The sequence below is a fragment of the Rhinopithecus roxellana genome, chromosome 1 (assembly GCF_007565055.1).
Source record: "Rhinopithecus roxellana isolate Shanxi Qingling chromosome 1, ASM756505v1, whole genome shotgun sequence".
Taxonomy (NCBI): domain Eukaryota; kingdom Metazoa; phylum Chordata; class Mammalia; order Primates; family Cercopithecidae; genus Rhinopithecus; species Rhinopithecus roxellana.
Window position 1 is genome coordinate 128,407,129 of NC_044549.1, and position 19,277 is coordinate 128,426,405.

The 19,277-nt window shown below is 41.3% G+C and overlaps 1 protein-coding gene across 1 annotated transcript; it reads right to left on the reverse strand.

Moving 5' to 3' along the window:
- Nucleotides 1-831: 831 nt before the first annotated feature.
- Nucleotides 832-18,041, reverse strand: FETUB (fetuin B). The gene is made up of 8 exons (XM_010376613.2): nt 17,782-18,041; nt 13,161-13,386; nt 12,705-12,815; nt 11,270-11,357; nt 8,601-8,770; nt 7,472-7,573; nt 2,540-2,623; nt 832-1,577 (listed from the first exon to the last, which is right to left on the reverse strand). The coding sequence occupies exons 2-8, from the start codon at nt 13,383-13,385 to the stop codon at nt 1,209-1,211; spliced, it is 1,149 nt and encodes a 382-aa protein (XP_010374915.1). The 5' UTR covers nt 13,386; nt 17,782-18,041; the 3' UTR covers nt 832-1,208.
- Between the last annotated feature and the right edge of the window lie 1,236 nt (nt 18,042-19,277).

Below are 19,277 nucleotides of genomic sequence, written 5' to 3' on the forward strand. Positions count from 1 at the left end.
CCTCCCAAGTAGCTGGGATTACAGACGTGTACCACCATGCCTGGATAATTTTTATATTTTTAGCAGAGACAGAGTTTCACCATGTTGGCCAGGCTGGTCTCGAACTCCTGATCTCCAGTGATCTGCCTGCCTCAGCCTCCCAAAGTGCTGGGATTACAGGCGTGGGCCAACATGCTGGGCCAACTGAAGTCTTTTTAGTTGAGTCACCTGAGTACAATTCTGCTTCTTTCAGACCCTGACCAACAGGGTATAAGACCCCATATGATACCCTCACATAATCACTTCCTTCTTACGAGACGTAGATAAGATGAACAGAGTGTGAATATTGTCTACTTCTCTTATGCTAATTACGCCGAGACCTGTGTGCCTCTTCTAATAGCCGCCAGGATAGAGGACAATAGCTGCATCTGCAAATTCTCTGTCAAAATGTCCAAGGTCTTATCTGGTGTGCATGTGTGCATGTGCGCATATGTATTACTGAATGAGGGGAAATTGGTCCTGCAGTGTTTGCAGGATGGAAAACGTAGACTATAATTGAATGCTATGATGGACCCTCCTCTATCTGTCCTAGAGAAATTGTAACAGTGATGAGAACTGTCACGGTCTGCTGCTCCCACAGTGTCTAGCACAGGCCACATGTGCACTTCTCTTCCATGTGCCCCTGGCTCTAAGTGAATTACCCTGCTGTTGAGACCTGGAGACTTCCAGACAGATGAAAAGAGGTAGAGGTTTGGAAATGGTGTGGGCCCTATGCAGCTAATACCTGTCCTGGAATTAAAGGGAATTTAGGGACTGAAACTGTGCTGGGCATTAGTTTCTCATGCCTCCTGGTGTTAGGGAAGTGTCTCTACTCACGCAATGCTTTCATGCTGAGATTTGAGCACATATATACTGCTGAAAGGATAAGTATCTTTATAAGTGAGTGGCTGAAGACATAAGAGAGGCATCTCTCCGTGGCATGAGACTGCTCAGTTTAGGAGGGGATGCAGCCCAGGGTACAAGGCAGTGTACAGGGTAGAGTGCAGCCCAAGCAGAGGGTTCAGTTTCATTATTTCCAATCCCAGTCCACATGCTGAGGCGAAGAAGAGTCAAAAAGGTGTCCTTCATTAGCCACTCTCTACATGTGCACGCTCTGTCTCTGTCCATTGTCCCCAGCGCCTCCCATTTCATGGGTGCACCATACCCCTACAGAAGATTCTGTGTGATTCTCACGGCGGAAGGACAAGAGGGCTGGCATCCTGGGCTGGCCCTGGGCACTCAGCAGTGTGTGCTTTTTCTCTGGGGAAAGGCAGGACAACCACCTTCTTCTCCATTGGCTCCAGGAAGAGGAAGGAAAGATCCAGGGTTTCTCCCTGGGGATTCGTAGTTAGATCCAGATGCACAGGAAAGGCCTCCTGAGGGTCCTTTTCCTGGGAATTTTTATCATCCAAGTCAGGAAGATATTGGACAGATCCTCTTGGCCCAGCTTTGGAGGGGGAGTCTGTGAGGGGTGTGTTTTTCTGCTGGGATTCTTCCACCTTGGAAAGGTTTATAGGTTTCTGGTTAACAGCAGAGTTTTCACTTCCAGCGGCTGGAGCCTGGAACGAGAACATTTTTAAATGCAGAGTTCCACAGGGAAAGTCCTCCCATGCCTAGTACCAGCCTAAGCTGATCTGTGCCCTTCTGTTGAAACATTTTAAAGGGAGACTGGGTAGAGGGATGGGCCTCCTGGTGAAAGGGTTAGAAAACAAAACAGATAAGGGCTGGGGGAACCAAGACCTGTAGAAACTTGACTGTGAGACTGTGAGTCTCACAATTTTAGAGCTGAATAATGGCCCAGAGCGGTTCAACGACTCACTCGAAGTCTCCAGCAAGCTATCTTTCTGTTCCCAGTAGTGGCAGCAGCAGGTGCCTTTCCTTGATTGTTTATTCTGCACCAGGACTTGTATAGCACCCTTCATTCAGGTCCTTTCATTTGCTTCTCACAAGAATCGGAATGATGCAATGTTGCAATCCCATTTTATAAATGAGGCAACCACAACTCAAATAGGTAAGTATGTGCTTGTTATACAGCTCACAGGTACCAGAGCAAAACTGGATCCCAAGTGTCCCATTTCAACGGCCTTAAATATACCAGGCACAAATACACCTCAAATATAAACTGCCTCTCAAATATACCAGGCTACCTTATAATAAGTGCGCAATAAACACTTCTGGAAAGGGATTGAACATTTTCTTGGAAATAACTTCTCCCTGTGGCTTGAGGTAAGGTTTCTTTGGGACACTTAATTTAATGTCTCAGAGGCTTGAATCACATCCAAGCCAGTAGTTCTCTGTTTCTGAATTTGTCTGGCTTATTCTGCAGGACCATATTGTGACTAAAACAAGGCTTAACAGGTCTTTGACTAGCTATCCTGTGGGTGTGGCCTCAGGGTAGCCTGCGGAAAGTGGTGAGCAAGGTGGTTGGGAAAATCAAAGGAAGGGGGGTAAGTTAGTGGTAGGTAACTATCGATAATCTGCTCTTCTTCACAGAAAGAAAGGCAATTAGATTGAAAAATACCTGTGATTCAAAGAAGTCACAAGTCACAGAGACAAACTTTTCCCAGTGTCCTCGGGTCAGAGAACCTTTGCAAAGACCAGCAGGCTAAATGACAGAGAAAATACAATGTCATGTGAGTATTACCAGTGATCATAGATGGAAATCAACTAGCTTTCTGCTTGTGTAGATACACAGCCAATCAACATTTTTATGCTTCTACTATGTAATGGGTAGATTCTGAGTCAATTCTTTCTAGATCACCCCTACCAAGAAATCATCCAAATTAGGCTAAATTGCTTCAAATAATGAGAAACTCAGTATTTCTTGAGGAATGAAACTCTGTTTACTAAAAAAATTCTTTGTGTTGAGTGGAAAGTTATGTCTATACAGATTCTACCTCTTGGCTTTAGTTCTACCCTTGGGTCAGCTAGAAAACGTGTTTTCATCTTTTATGTAGCAGCCCTTTAAGTATGTTCCACCTGAGATTTCTCTTCTTAGACAAAACCACTCTCAGCTCCTTAAATTTCTCTTTACTTAAAAGTAAAGTAGCTTTGTTTCCTTATTACAAATGTAATAGTTAGAATATAGATACACAAAAGAAAATAAAGACCTCTAAATTGTCTGAAAGATACTTTTTACTTGCAGTGATTTGATTTCTTTTCTTCCAATCTTTTTTCCTATGCATATACATTTTTCTTCTACAAAATAGAGTCATATTATATTTATTACTTTATAACTCTATTTTGTCACTTAACAATATATTGTAAAAACCCTTTTATGGCATTGAATGGTCTTCTAGGGTTTTTAAAATAATGGCAACCTAGTATTCCTCTGTGATGTTTAACAAGCTCTCTTTTGTTGGACAGCTAGATTGAATCTAATTTTTCTGTTATTTAAACATTGAAGCTACATCTTTTCATGTATTCCTAGTTACTTCCTTAGGATAAATTCCTAGAAGAGGAGTTTTAGAGTCATACAGTGTGTATATTTTCAGGCATAAATAGAATATTACAATAAAATGTTGCTTCAATTTCTAAAGAAGAGCTCTTAAGTATATCCGCATAAAATTTACTACATTTGTCTAAAAATAAACTAAAAATAGAACTACCATTTGATCCAGCAATCCCACTACTGGTTATCTATCCCCCGACCCTCACAAAAAAGAAACTACTATACGAAAAAGACAACTGCACTTGTATATTTATCACAGCACTATTCATAATAGCAAATATGTGAAGCCAATGTTGTGTCCATCAATGGATGATTAGATTAAAATGTGATATGTGTGTGTGTGCACGCACACACCATGGAACACTGCTCAGTTATAAAAAAGAATGATATCATGTCCCTTGCATCAACATGGCTGGAACTGGAGGCCATTATCCTAAGTGAAATGACTCAGAAACAAAAAGCCAAAACCCACATGTTCTCACTTAAAAGTGGAAGCTAAAGAAAGGGTATACATGGACACAAAGTGGAGTAACAGACACTGAAGACTCCAAAAGGTGGGAGGGTGGTGAGGGATGAAATACCATCCTGAGCTGGGCACAGTGGCTCACGCCTGTAATCCCAGTACTTTGGGAGGCTGAGGCAGACGGATCACTTAAGGTCAGGAGTTGGAGATCAGCCTGGTCAACATGGTGAAACCCTGTGTCTACTAAAAATACAAAAATTAGCCAGGCGAGGTGGCAGGTGCCTGTAGTCCCAGCTACTTGGGAGGCTGAGGCAGGAGAATCGCTTGAACCCAGGAGGTGGAGGTTTACAGTAAGCTGAGATTGTGCCTCTGCACTCCAGCCTGGGTGACAGAGCAAGATTTGGTCTCAAAAAAACACACAGAAAACAAAAAACAAAAAAACCCCACCCTGAATACAGTGTACACTATTTGAGTGATGGATACACTAAAAGCCCAGACTTCACCTTTATGCAATATATTCATGTAAGAAAACTGCACTTGTATCCTTAAATCCACAAAAAGAAAAAAGTGTCTAAGCAGATTGCCTAAGTATTATTCTGTCACTCAGCTCCGGAGAATATGAAAAAAAGACTAGAAATTCCTTAAAGTGGGAAAATCCATTAAAGTATGAAGTGTCTGGGGAATGGTGCTTCAGCCTTTTCCTTCTCTTCATCACCAAGTCACAAAGAGGAGGGGCTCTCAGAGAACCTTCTGGAGAAATTACAGGTACTTGCACCAAGGAGACCTGGCCACTCCCACCCTAGCTAGGATTTGCTGAGCTACCAAAGTTCACAGGCCTACCTGGTGCTGACACTAGAATGGATCACGAAGGGAGTTTATGAGTGTGCTGAACATGTGAGCCCTAGAGGCTGGGAACACATGTGGCATCCAGATTTAAAAGGGAGAAGTAAAAAGCTATCTCTTTCCAGGTGACATGATCATATAGAAAATCCTAAGAAATCCAGTAGCAAACTACTAGAACTAATAAATGAGTTCATCAAGGTTACAGCATATAAGATCAATATAAAAAATCAATTGTCTTTCTACACGCTTTCAATGAACAATCCAAAAATGAAATTAAGAAGACAGTTTCATTACATTAGCATCAAAGAGAACAAAATATTCAGAGAGTAAATTGACCAAAATAAATGAGAAATTTGTACACTGAAAACTACAAAACTTTGTCGAAAGAAATTAAATGAGTTCTGAACAAATGGAAAGATACCGCATATTCATGGATTTGAAAACTTAATGTTGTTAAGATGACAGTACTTTTGATGTGGATGTACAGATTCAATACAATCAAATGTATCAAATTTCCACATGCCTTTTTAAAAATAGAAATTGGCAAACTGGTCCTAAAATCAGCGCAAAAATTCAAGGCATTCAGGATACCCAAAGCAATCTTGAACAAGGAGCACAAATAGGAGGACTTAAATGTTCCAATCTCAAAACGTGCTACAAAGCTATACAGAAGTCAAGACAGTGTTATACCGGTATAAGCTTAGAAGTGTAGATCAATGGAATAAAATTGAGATTAAAGAAATAAACCCTTACATTTATGGTCAATTGATCTTCAAGAAGTATGCCAAGACAATGACATGGGGGAAAGAATAGCTTTTTAACAAATAGGGCTGGAAAAATTGGATGTTCGTATGTAAAAGAATGAAGTTGAACTCCCTGCCTCACACATGTACAAAAACTCAAAATGTGTCATAGGCCTACATAGAGGGGCTTATTTCTTTATTTTCAATTTTATTCCATTGATCTACATATCATTCTCATACCATCAAGACATTTTCTTAAATACTGTAGCTTTGTAGTAGGTTTTGAGTTTGGGAGGTATGTCTTCCTATTTTTGTTGTTGTTGTTGTTCAAGATTATTTTGGCATTCTGGATCCCTTGCATTTTTACACATGGAAATCTTCGTGATTATGGATTAGGCAATGATTTCTTAGATATGACATTAAAAGCACATTCAAAATAAGAAAAAATATATAAAAATAGAACTTCATCAAAATTTAAAACTTCTCTATTTCAAAGAACATTGTCAAGAAAGTGAATAGACAACCCAGAGAATGAGAGAAAATACATAAAAATATGTATCTGATAAGGACATTGTATCCAGAATATGTAAAGACTCTTATTATTCAACAATGAAAAGACAAGCAACTGGATTTTAAGTGGGCAAATGATTTGTATAGACATTTTCCCAAAGAAAACATACTAATAGATAATAAACACAATAAAAGGTGCTCAACATCATTAGTTATTAGGAAAATGCAAATAAAAATCATGATGAGATACCAATGCATGCCCAGTAGGATGGCTATAACCAAAAGAAAGATCATAATAGGTGTTGGCAAAGATGTAGAGAAATTGAAACCCTCATACATTGCTGATGGGATTGCAAAACTGACGCAGTCACAGTGGAAAACAGTATAGCAGTGAAAGGGTTAAACATGGAGGGTTTTTGTTGCTGTTGTTTTTCATATAACAAAAACTCCACTCTGAGGTATATACTCAAGAGAAATGGAAACATATGTGTATATAAAAACTTGTACACTTGTTCATAGCAGGAAACAACTCAAATGTCTATCAACTGATAGATGGATAAACAATAAACAATATCCATGCAATAAAATATTATTTACTAAGGAAGAGGTAAAACTACATCTATTTATAGATGGAGAAGCTTTAGAACACTATGCTAAGTGAAAGAAGCCAGAAACAAAAGACCATATGCTGTAGGATTCCATTTACATGAAATATCCAGAATAGGCAAAGCCATAGAAACAGAAGATAGGTAAGTGGTTTCCAGGGGCTTGGTAAGGTGGCAATGGGAAATGACTGTTAGTGGGCATGAGGTTTCTTTTTAGGCTGATGAAAATATCTAAAATAAGAAAGTGGTGATGGTGGCACAACCCTGTGAACATACTAAAAACTGCTGAACTGTACACCTTAAATGGATGAATTTTACAATGTATGAATTATTTCTTAATAAAGCTGTTACTGTAAGTAAATGAGAGGAAAAGTATTGTTGGTGCATTTTGCCCAGTTGCACTCCAACACATTGTGCCAGGTTAAATTCCCACCAATTGTGTTTCAGATGGCTTCAAGGCATACTTTCCTTTTTGGATGCCTCTTTGAATGAAGGCCTATTTGACTTTGTCCTTCTTAAAGAGTGGTCCAAGAAATGGAACACCATGCTGTATTACAAACGTAACTGGATTGCGTTAGACCAAAGCAGGGCCATTACCCATCCCTGAGATGTCTGTGTTTTACAGCTCTATATAATCACTTTTGCAACTGCTGATGAAAATTGCACTTACAATTGAATGCATTCTGGATCTGTCTAATCTCTAACTAGTCTAACTTGCTCCTTGAGGGGAAGAAAAGCATCTCATGCCTTATGACACCTCATATGTAATTTATGCTCCACAAACACTTAGAGATGATCTGTGAACACTCAAATTATGAAGACATTCAGGAAAACTCACCACAGAGTCAGAGGACTGAAGTGAACAGCTGCTGATCTGGGATTTGGTACATGGTGATTCTTTAATTAAGTATTCCACAAAGTAAGAAGGGCCAAACACCCACTGTTATGAAACAAGAGCTGAGATGTAAAAATCAAACATTTCTGCCTGGGGAGAAGACTCAGGTTTGACAGCATTATATCTACAGAAACAACATGTCACCAGAGGCATTGTCAAGGCACATATCTGTTGTTCCGCAAATCCCCACACTGATCAAACCATGTACCATGATTTAGTTATTAAGAAAACATAATCTCACACCTTTCTTCCCTTTTTAAAGATTTGAATGGGCCCTAAACACCTTCTTTTGATTTATTTTTCCTTATGTAGAATTATCTTTTAGATTTTTATGCTTATGAAAGAAATATCAGGCCAGGTACAGTGGTTCATGTCTGTAATCCCGGCACTTTGGGAGACCAAGGCGGGTGGATTGTTTTGAGTCCAGGAGTTCGAGACCAGCCTGTGCAACATAGTGATACCCAATCTCTACAAAAATACAAAATTAGCCAGGTGTGGTGGTATGCACCTGGAGTCTCAGCTATTTGAGAGACTGAGGTACAAGGACTGTTTGAGTTCACCCTAAGTGACAGAGTGTCTCTGTCTCAAAAAGTAAAAAGAAAGAAATAGACAGAGAGGGAGAGAGAGAGAAAAAAGGAAAGAAATCAACATAATTTAAATACAAATGAGTCTTCATTTTCCCTAATCCATAAAATTCAACACTCACTCTAGGCCTTAAAATAGAGTAAAAGTGATGTTGTAAAATGGTCCATGATCAGTCACATTTGAGAATACAGCAGTAAGTGGTAAACCTATGGACAATCCCCCAAGGAGACTAGGAGTTCATTTCTCTTCTTGCCTTAAGGTTAGGGAAGCAAAATCAAGCCACCTGACTCTTGTAGAAATGCCATGCAATCACTTAGAAACTGAAGCATGATAGAATGGACATCAGGTCTATCAAAGTGGGGAAAGTAGAGAAAGATATTTTGGTTCTAATCAAAATGAGGGCCTTGACATTCTCCTCCCAGCTTAGGAACCTACAGCAACAGTTATGAGACACACTGTGTAATTGGCTTGAGCAGTTTAGCCTTACCTGGCTAGAGGCCCTGGTGACTTTGAAGAGAGAATACTGCTTGGATGTGCTCTCATTGTTGTATTTTGCAAGAGACTCAGTGGCAGCCTCCAGCACTTGGTCACTGGAAAGGTCAGTGGATATGGGTGCTGGGCAGTCAGGGCATGTCCTGTGAATCTTTCGTTTTGAAACTGTTGATGCCAATAACATAAGTTTGAAAATATTATTAATTTTCAATAAATCATATGACTGTAAAGAGGTAAGGATGGGGCGAGGAAGACATTTTCTGGAATAGAAGTTAGCTGTCAGCAGTGTTTTCTGTAATGACCGTGTATTACTTTCACAATTGAAAAAGAGACCAGGCCGGGCGCGGTGGCTCAAGCCTGTAATCCCAGCACTTTGGGAGGCCGAGACGGGCGGATCACGAGGTCAGGAGATCGAGACCATCCTGGCTAACCTGGTGAAACCCCGTCTCTACTAAAAAATACAAAAAAACTAGCCAGGCGAGGTGGCAGGCGCCTGTAGTCTCAGCTACTCGGGAGGCTGAGGCAGGAGAATGGCGTGAACCCGAAAGGCAGAGCTTGCAGTGAGCTGAGATCCGGCCACTGCACTCCAGTTTGGGCGACAGAGCGAGACTCCGTCTCAAAAAAAAAAAAAGAGACCAAAGCAAAGTTTTCATCTCACACACATTTACCCTGAGAATTTTGTTCAAAGACACGTAATACAGTATGTTAAAATAGGACCTTTTCCTCCAACTAGTTCAATATCTTTTCTCATTATTGACTCTGTAAAGTAGACTGAGTGTCTTCAGAGGTTGGGATTTCATTACTATCATATCTTATTTACCTTTCAGTTCCTAACACTGAGCATCATATCTGATACATAGGAAGTGCTTAGTAAATGCTTGTAGAATGTATGGATAAGTGAAAGACATAGTAGAAGGTGGAAGCGCACCCTGTTTGGTTAGAAATGCAAGTGAGATCTGTCAAAGGATACAAAATTACAGCTAGATAGGGGGATAAATTCAAGTGTTCTAGACCACTGTAGGATGACTACTGTTAACAACAAGATAAAATTTCGAATAGCTAGAAGCAGGATATTGAATATTCCCAACACAAGGAAGTGATAAAGGTTTGAGATGATGGATATACTAATAACCTAATCTGATCACAATACAGTATATATATGGAAATATCACTATATATGCTATAAATATGTACAACTATTATTTATCAATAAAAAATAAAAATAAATAATTTTGTTTTTAAGAAGAAAAATGCAAGTGAGCCCGAAAACAAAATTGGTCAAGTCATTGTGTGACTGGATAGAATGATCACCCCAAGCACAGCCAAATTTCTGTTTGGGAGGAGCTGAGGGCAGCAAGCCTAGTGTGAAAGTCAGGATACAGAATTTATCTTGAAGCTGCTTTTGCAGAGCAAACACATTGTTTTTAATAATTCTGTATTTATCTGCATGTACCTGGGGACTGGTGGAGATAATGGGGGACTTACATCCACAGCTTGTCACTCCTGAATCATCACCACCTGTCACTTCCTGATCTCCCGTAGCTCTGATGCCTATGACTTCCATTTAAGTCCTGAGACTGTTTACTATTTTCTGTTCTAATTTATTTTAGGTGAATCTTGCCTTCACAACCAGGAAACTTAAACTGTGCCTAACAAAATGTTTACTCGCTTGCCTTGTTATTCAAAGCAACCAGCAGCATTCTTATCTCCTGGAGCTTATTAGAGATGCAGGATCTCAGGCCCTGATCCAGACCTATGGAATCAGAATCTACACTTGCATGGGATCCACGAGGGGAGCGACACACATGTAGTTGTTCGACAGGGGACCAAATTCTGTTTTCCCGCACTGTGGATGCTCTCTTTCCAAAGACTTTCCCTTGAAAAAAGGAAGGTCCCAAATGAATGCACGTGCATATTTCAAGTGTCATTAAGTTTCAGCTTCATTTCTAGTCCAATTATTTACTTAACAACATTACTGACACCTTCTACTTCGTGGGAACTGAGGAAGGGTGCAACCAGAGGAAGAAAGGAGAAACTATTCTACATGATATAAGATATGCGACCCCCAAATCAAGGCTGTGCATTGTATGTTCCCTGAGTAGTTTAGACAAAGTTGTATATGAATGCAGATTACAAAAGCACCATTCCTTTCTAGAATAGAGAACACTGTGGAAGAAGTGGTGGTGGTCCTTAAAGAATGGGTGTGTTTCAAGGTCAGAGGTCATCGGGGAGGGCATGCTTAGCAGAGGGAGAGGCACAAGCAAGACGCAGAGACTGGAAAGTGCAGTGCATGTTCAGAAAACAGTGTGGCATCCAGCAGAATGGAGTGTAGAGTTGGTGTAGTCTGGGAAATAATGGCAGAGATAGTAAGAAAGGAAGCCTGAGGAACAGTCATAGAAATTATACCATTTATGTCAGACTGAAAATTTAAGATCTGATGCAGCATATAAATGTAGAGGTAATTGAGTAAGATTTATTGTGGGAAGAGGAGCAATATAAGATGAACTTCAGTAAGGAGGTAAGTACTGGAAATATTGAGAAATTGGCATTAAGAATAAACAGCAAATAAGAATCAGAGATACCCTACACACTCTTGGCAAAGACCTGGTTAAGTACTCTTTTCCATCCTTTGTTAAAACTAACAAAATCATAGTGATTGCTTACCTGGGCGAAGAGTACAGTTATAAGCAGCTAAATAGAGAACTCTACTTGGTTTGTTGATATAAAATATTGCTTTGCATTGACCATAAACCTGAAACCAACAAATACATTTTATGATATAGCGAATGCAATTATGAGTTTTAAAAATACCTCCAAAATTAAAGTCAGACATTTTCTTTTAAAGTAATTAGAAACTTAAGAACAAATTCTGTGGTTTTGGCTGGGAGGAACTGCAGTTGATGATCAAACTGTTTAATCTTTTCCTAGGACACAGCTAGAATATGTTTCCCATCCTCCCCAACAGGTGTGACTGCGTATAATTGAGTTCTAACCACAGGAAGGTGAGCAGAAATGAGGTGTAACTATTTCCAGATCTGGCTCATAAGGATCTCCCACGTTCTCACTGTCCTCTACGCTCTTTCTCTGTGCACAGCTTGATACAGATGAGCAGGTAACCATGAGAGTCATGAGCTGAGGCTGGCAGAGTCTAGAGCCACAGTGTGGAATAAACTTGGATCTCAAATTACCCCTGGAGCAAAGCCCCCATCTAATCAGGAACTTCTACTTTCAACTTTCCATGCGTGAGAAATGGACTTCTATCATGTTAGAGTCAGTATACACTCTTTGTGTGTGTGTTTTAGTAGCTAGTGTCACCATAACAAGTATAATTCACAACAGGATATTCACTTTTCAAAATCAAGGTGGGTGCAGTTTGACCAATTGGTTACATGATTAGGAAAAATATCTTGATCAAATAATTTGCTTCTAAACATTTATGTCACTATCCTGCATTCATGTTGTAAAGTTTTATGTCAATTAATGAAAATCTTCCCAGGATAATTAAGAATCAAATGAAATGGATTATCTATTTTCAAGTCTCTTCTATGATCATCTTCAAAAGATTAATTCTGAGGCCCTTTATGTTCTGTGGTTTCAGGAAATCCTTACACGGCACCCTTGAGAGCTTTCATACTGCATATCATCCATTTTCCTCCCCTCAAACCTGCCATCGGTGTTTATTAACACAAAGGAAAATAGAACAAATAGACAAAGCTCTACCTCCATCACTTCTGCAGTCTACATTAACCCCAAGTCCAGAATATTCACACCTCAGGTCTTTTTCTCACAATTTAAACACTGGTTCAGAGCCTAATGGGAGGTCTTGGAGGTAAAAAAATAAAAATAAAAAATAAAAAACTTGGGAGCAACTTTTCCATTCTGTTCTGCATGACTCCAGTGGGACTTCTCAGAAACCCCTCTCATGAGTTATACTTTGTTCCGTCTAGAGCATTAGAATAAGCTCATGGGCACCTGTCAGGAGATTATAAAGTGGGCCATTTAAAATATGGCAGACATTGAGCACCCTTTACCCTGTAGAAAGAGGGCACTTACTTGCTTTCCATAGGGCCCTTAACGGTTTATAAAAACAAGCACTCACCGATTGATAAAATGGCGTCATTCCACAGTCTCGCCATGCCTTCTTACTGAGCACATGGCAGTCAGTCTCTAGCACATCCAGTGTGAGATAGAACAGAGATCCCAGGCCATCCTGTGGGAAGGGGTAGAGAAATACAACACATTTCACAGGAAGCAGAAACCCAGAAAGACCACACACAAAAAAAACCCTGCTTTATGGGAAAGCCAAAGGATGTTTGTGGAGATACCCTGTAAACCGCTGAATCCGACACAAGTGTCAGAGTAGGATCGCTGTTACACTTGTTTTTACTAACAATAAGTGCATTGTCGCTGACCCTGGCAGAGGAGAACAGAGTGTTGTTGGCAGGGCTTCCAATACGGAAAACACCTGCCAACATGTGTCTCTGGGTTCCCTCACTCTGGCCAGTCTCTCCAGCTTGCCCACATCCCTGCCCGAGTGGGGACTGTCATTACTTGCCTGTCTGTGTTCCTGGGCATCGTTCACTCGGTTGAGACTCAGCACATAGCCGTCCTTTCTGTCTTTGTTAATGTCCCGCAGGGCAAAGTCTGCAACTGCTAGCACATCTGAGTCATTGCAGCCTCGGGAGAGCAGAGCCCAGGGGTTGAGGACCGGCTGGGGCAGAGACCTTGCTCCGCAGCACAGGACGAGGGTGCAGAGTGCCAGGGGAAGGAGCAGACCCATTCTGTGGAAAACAAGGCTCAGGATGGGTCAGTTTGTGGAGCTGTAGGGACTGGCCGGCTTGTGAGGCTCTTTAAGGCAGACATGAGTAGTTCTTTTTATAACTGGAAGGGCTAAACAAGTTGACCTTGAATTCTGGACTTGGATTTTCCTAAGAAAGTACTTTGGATAGAATTTGCCAATGATTCTAACCTTAGACCCTTGAGCAACCTCATATCAACCTGTGCATACAAACAAATTTAAGTTTCCCAACTGTTTCCCGAGAAATCATAACTTTTGTTCAAGGCTATTATGATTATATTCTGATTTGCAGATCCCCTCCTGAATAGGAATATGGAGGACTGTCCCATTCTCCCCTGTCCCCTAGCACCTTTGCTGTGGAGATCTCCTTGGCCACTCTAATAGTTTTCTCAGGCCCCAGTGGTGCTTGGTGAATTCAGACTTCCTGGCTGACAGTCTGTGCAAAGCCCTTGTTAGATCAGGAAGGTGGTGGAACCCTTCAGTCATCTGCCAGAAGCACAGTTGAGATTCGTTAAGCACTTTGGTCATCTGAGTGAAAAATGTTCCACTAATCATCATTTAGGTTATCTTTAAACAATGACTTTACTTAAGAGGAAAAAGTCACAGAGATATCGAAAGTTCTCACATCATATTTCAAGCCTCTTCTTCCTTTTATGCATATGATGGAAGCAAACTCATTAAGAGACTAAAACCCCATACTCTTGCTAAAAGAAAGATACTGAAGGGCGGGTGAGTGGCAACACGTTGGTTGGGACTGTTATCTTTTTTTTTTTTTTTTTTTTTAGCTTCTATTTGTGGTTCAGAAAGGTTCTACTTATTGGGACCATACAAAAGACAATTATCTTTTAAAAACTTTCTATTTCAACAAAAAACACATATCAGCAGTAGTTTGTCGTGAGAGAAAAGAGACAAAATGGGAAAGGAGCCTCTAGATGAGGTTATCATGGAAGGTATTCTATAAAGCCCTAGTCCATGAGGTGAGTAACCACCCCTAACTCTCTCCCGACTGCTAGTCCTTTTTCCCTCTTCCTGTCCCTGTCCAAGGATTCTGTGTTCGAATAAGTTTAGGAACTGCTGCATCCCTCTGTGTGCTTGCTGGTACACAATGGTGGCTATTGTGTAATCCTGATAGTTACTTATAACTCAACAAGCACTTACTGAGCAACTCCACAAACGCCAGGAACTGAGATAAGATTCTGGGGGGAATTGAGGATTAATAAAACTTTTAAGAATAATTAGATACAGTCTGTTACAGTCTGAATATGTCCCCAAAGTTCACATGGTGGAAACTTTACCCCAGTGTAACAGTGTTGAGAGTTGGGGCCCTTAAGAAGTGATTTGTTCATGAGGGTGGAGCCATTATCTTGGAAGTGAGTTCCTGATAAAAGGATGCGTTTGGTCCCCTTCTCTCTTCCTCTCACCTATGCGATGCCTTCCACCATGTTATGATGCAGCATGAAGGCTCTCACCAGGTACAGCCCCTCGATCTCAGACTTCCCAGCCCCCAAAACGTTGAGCCAAAGCAATTTCTGTTCATTATAAATTCCCTGGTCTGTGATATTCTGCTATAACTACACAAAACTAACTGAGGCACAGTCTTAATTAATTTCTGGAGGCAAGTAGCTTTTGAGGATTGATTGAAAAACCCAAATCTAAAGATCCCAGCTCCATGGATGTGGGCCGTAGGCATTGTTTTCAGATAGGAACAATACTAGGAAAATGGGTACAGAAACCAGACATTCAGATTCTGGGGCACAACAAAGGTTTAGCTTCAGCCAGTGAGAAGAAAAACATTAATTGAACTTGAGCTATGTACAGAAGGATGTGGGGCCTGAGGACACAGAACAAAGAGGAGGAGAATGGTCTGGGGCCTGAGGAATATATTAGACTTATATAGGTGAAGGCCATGAGTGCAACTAAAATAAAAGGCAGGACTCAAATAGATAAAAAGATCCATTAACATGGAACTTGTGCACCACCACTTATGCACCTGGGTTTCAACCCAGTCTCAAACAACCTGAGTCAGCCTCCTCCTAGGCTGTGGAGTGTGGGAACTCCGGGAGAGGAAGCAGGGGAAGAGTCCAGCCTTTGGCGTCAGGCAGTCTTGGGTTTAAATTCCACCTCTTCCACTGCACGGTCAGAGGGCCTGTGACACTGGGTGTGCCACACAGCATTTTGTTTCCGTATTCCTACAACAATGGCACTCCCAGCATATGTATACATGCACAGTTGCACCCGCCTGTAGAAAGACAATGGAGTTCCTCTTTCCCTAGAAGCCCAACCCAGGTACACTTGTGTTTGGTTCCCATCATACATGGGAACAACTTTAGTACCAGCATCAAAGTTTAGTTTCAGCACAGGAGTGAAGAACAAGGCTGTGGAGATAGATCAATCTAGGCTTTGTTGAATCCAGTGCTGTCTAATAGAAATACAATGCAAGTTATATATTTAATTTTAAAATTTCTGGTATCTGCATTCAAAAAGTAAAAAGAAACAGATGATATTAATTTTAACGATATTTTGCTTAACCTATCAATCCAAAATATTATAATTTCAATATGTGACTAACATAAAAATTATGAAAGGCACAGTTTACATTCTTTGTTTCACAATATGGCATACCCCAATTTGGACTAACCACATTTAAGATGCTCAAGAGTTACATGTGGGTACCTTATCAGACAGCCCAGGTCTAGCTCTTGGGAGCCTCAGGCTCCTCCCATGTAAAAAGGAGTCTCCATCTTCTGAGGTTGCAATACAAACTTATCACAGGGGAATTGTGCAGAGGTGCTTAGCACAGTCCTGGTGCACAGGACGTCCAGAGACAATGTCCGAGGACAGCTGTCAGTGCTGTGACTGTACCCTGTGGTCCTCACTTTGTCTCCCACAGTGCAGATTCTTATGTGACTCTGTCAGTGGCCTTTTTCTGGTTACACTTGAATGGATGCATCTCCAGGTGAACCAGGTTGGGAGAAACAAGGCTGATTTTCCTTGAGTGAGGAGGGAGAAGGAGGGGGCTTCCTGGCCTGCCCACGTCCTGACACAGGTGTGATCCAGGGTGGTGACTTAGGATTATTGATTCGAGAACAAGGAGAGATCAGACAGGTGAGACATTGTTGGCTGCAGAGCTGGGAGACACACAGCACACATGATTAGGCATCCAGAGAATTAGAAATCTAGGTACCAAGTCTTGGCATAAGGAGACGGGGTGTGTACTTAGCAAAACTGGACAGCAGCCATGGCTCCAAAATACCAGGTGGGTGCTGCCTGGTTCATGATGGTCTCTGCAGCTAGTTGGTGTGTTTCTCTCTCTCTTCCCTTTCCTCCCTTTATCTTTTCTTCCTTCCACAAACACTGAATGAACATCTACTCCATCAACCGCCAAGGCCCAGCACTACATATGACACTGATATGCTTCAGTGTGTGCACAGCCCTGTGCTAAACACTCTGTGTTCCTTCTCTCATGTAAGCCCATGACCAACCGAGGCCTGTAGGTACCACTATTATTCCCATTGTACAGATAAGGAGACTGAGGAAGAGAAAGGTTACGTTGCCTGCCTGAGGTCTTACAGCCAGGGTTTGCATCCAACCTACATGGCTTCAGAGAAGGAGGTATGGTTCTTGCCCTCAAGGTGTGGATGCTAGGAATGCACCAGGGGGAGAAACTAGTGCTGCTGGGGAAGTCCAGACAGGCTTCCTAGAGGGGGTAACATTCACTCTGGGGCTTGAAGGAAGAACAGAGTATGCCTGAGGCACAAGGCAGGGAGCGTATCTAACAGAGCGTTACTTTTCCTGCAGGAGCTGTAAAGGCGAAAACTATAAATCACATCATTTACTTTCTATGTCCTTGCAACTTTTGCAGCTGTCTCTTCTGTCATTAGGATAGTATTTGCTGCTCCCAATCCACCTGGTAGCCTCAGGGCTACCTTTTGGCAGTTTGTCCTTGACTCCTTCCTGAAGTATCCTATGTTTGGAATCTCCCTCTCTCTCTTACTTTTATCAACCATATTTAGACAATGTATGAAAAAAAATCAAAATGTTTGGAATCAAAAATCAAAAAAATTTTCAGAATCAAAAATATTCTTAGGACAAATCTGCCTTACAGCATCAAAAGTGGGATTTCCTCCACGAATCCCTATGGCGGTATGGCTAAGAGCACAGGGGTTCAAATCCCAGCTCTGCCACTCATCAGCTGTGTCCGAGGATGGGTTTCTCACATTCTCTGAGGCTACAGCTAATCCACAGGATGGACGTGAAGACCAGGGGGGATTTTATACACTAAGTGCCTGGCATGCAGTTTGCCCTTAGTACCTCACTGAAGAAATTCTAAAAGATAAGAAGGGGCAGGTAGGATCTTCAAGCCATATCTCATACTCACAGTTGTGCTGGTTTATGAAAAGATGTCAAGGATGCTGTAGGTGCAGTCCTTTCAGGGAAGCAGCCCCTGAGCCAGGGCCTCAGCTTTGCCAGTCACACCTTCAGGGTTCCTGAGGAGCCAGAGTTGCTCAGGGCTGGGGGTGAGTACACTGACCCTATGCATACGCAACTGATGTATAAGCCAGAAGCCCGTTTGTTAATTTGTACTGGAGACCGATGCCTCTCCTAGTGTCTCTCCAGCTGGCCTGGACAAATGCTGACAAGTTCTTCCTCTCTGATTGTCCTTTTATAGCCCACAAACAGATTGCATCGTCACTTCAGAACACCTGGTAACAATACAGGTGGTTAGCTGGACTCCAGTGCCGGGCATACACCCTGAATCCTGAATTGAAGGCAGGGTGATAAGCAGAAGGCTAAGCTTTAATTAGGTACAGTCTTTTTCTTGGAAGCTGCCCCACTCCTTGGACACACCTGGGCTCTTCCCAGATTACTTCATCAACATCTTTACAAGCCAATTCAGAGAGTGCAGCCACCCTGTAGATGGACTGCTTCAACCAGTGCTGTTGGTTCTTATGGGTGTCACTCCCAATGGGTAGTTTTATTGCCAAATTCCATCATAACCAGTACTACTCCTACCCTGACCAAAGAAGGAAAGGGGGATTAACACCACCGCCTGCCTACTGTATGCCAGGTACTGTGCTAAGTGTGAGGTATGTACATTTCATCCTATGAGGCTTTGTTGGGAGGTGTCTTCATCCCACTTGACAATCGTGTCACCTCAAAGCATATGTCCTTTCAAATACCCCACATGTGATAACATCTGCCAAATTAACAGAGCGAGGATCTAACAGCAAACCATATCCTCATGGAGAAGTCACAGCTCTGGCACATTTTCTCTCAGTGGAAACTCAGCTATGATTCAGTTGCTTCTTTCCTGGATTTGTCCTGAATATTGGATATTTTTGAAGTTCTGATGAAGAAATAAAAGTATATGGGTACAAAAATTAACTCAAAATGGATGAAATATTTAAATGTAAGACCTCAAACTATAAAAATCTTAAAAGAAACCTAGGAAATACCCTTCTAAATGTCAGCCTTGGCAAAGGATTTTTGGCAGTCCCCAAAAGCAATTACAACAAAAACAAAAATTGAAAGTGGAACCTAATTAAACTAAAGAGATTCTGCACAGCAAAAGAAACTACCAACAGAGTAAACAGATAACCTAAAGATATGGAGAAAATATTCACAAGTTATGCATATGACAATATGCAAAATATGCATATTCTAATATCCAGAATCTGCAGGGAATGTAAATCAACAAACAAAAGTGAACAAACCCCATTAAAAAGTGGGCAAAGTATATGAGCAGACTCTTCTCAGAAGAAGACATACAAGCAGCCAAGAAAACATGAAAAAGTACTTATTATTACTAATAATCAGAGAAATGCAAATCAAAACCACATTGAGATACTATCTCCTACCAGTCACAACGACTAT

Coding starts and splice junctions, on each gene's coding strand:
- FETUB (XM_010376613.2), bottom strand. CDS start 13,385: ATGGGTCTGCTCCTTCCCCTGGCACTCTGCACCCTCGTCCTGTGCTGC. Junction 12,816..13,160: donor ATGCCCAGGAACACAGACAG/GCAAGTAATGAC, acceptor CCCTTCCCACAG/GATGGCCTGGGATCTCTGTT. Junction 2,624..7,471: donor TTCAGTCCTCTGACTCTGTG/GTGAGTTTTCCT, acceptor TCTGTCATTTAG/CCTGCTGGTCTTTGCAAAGG.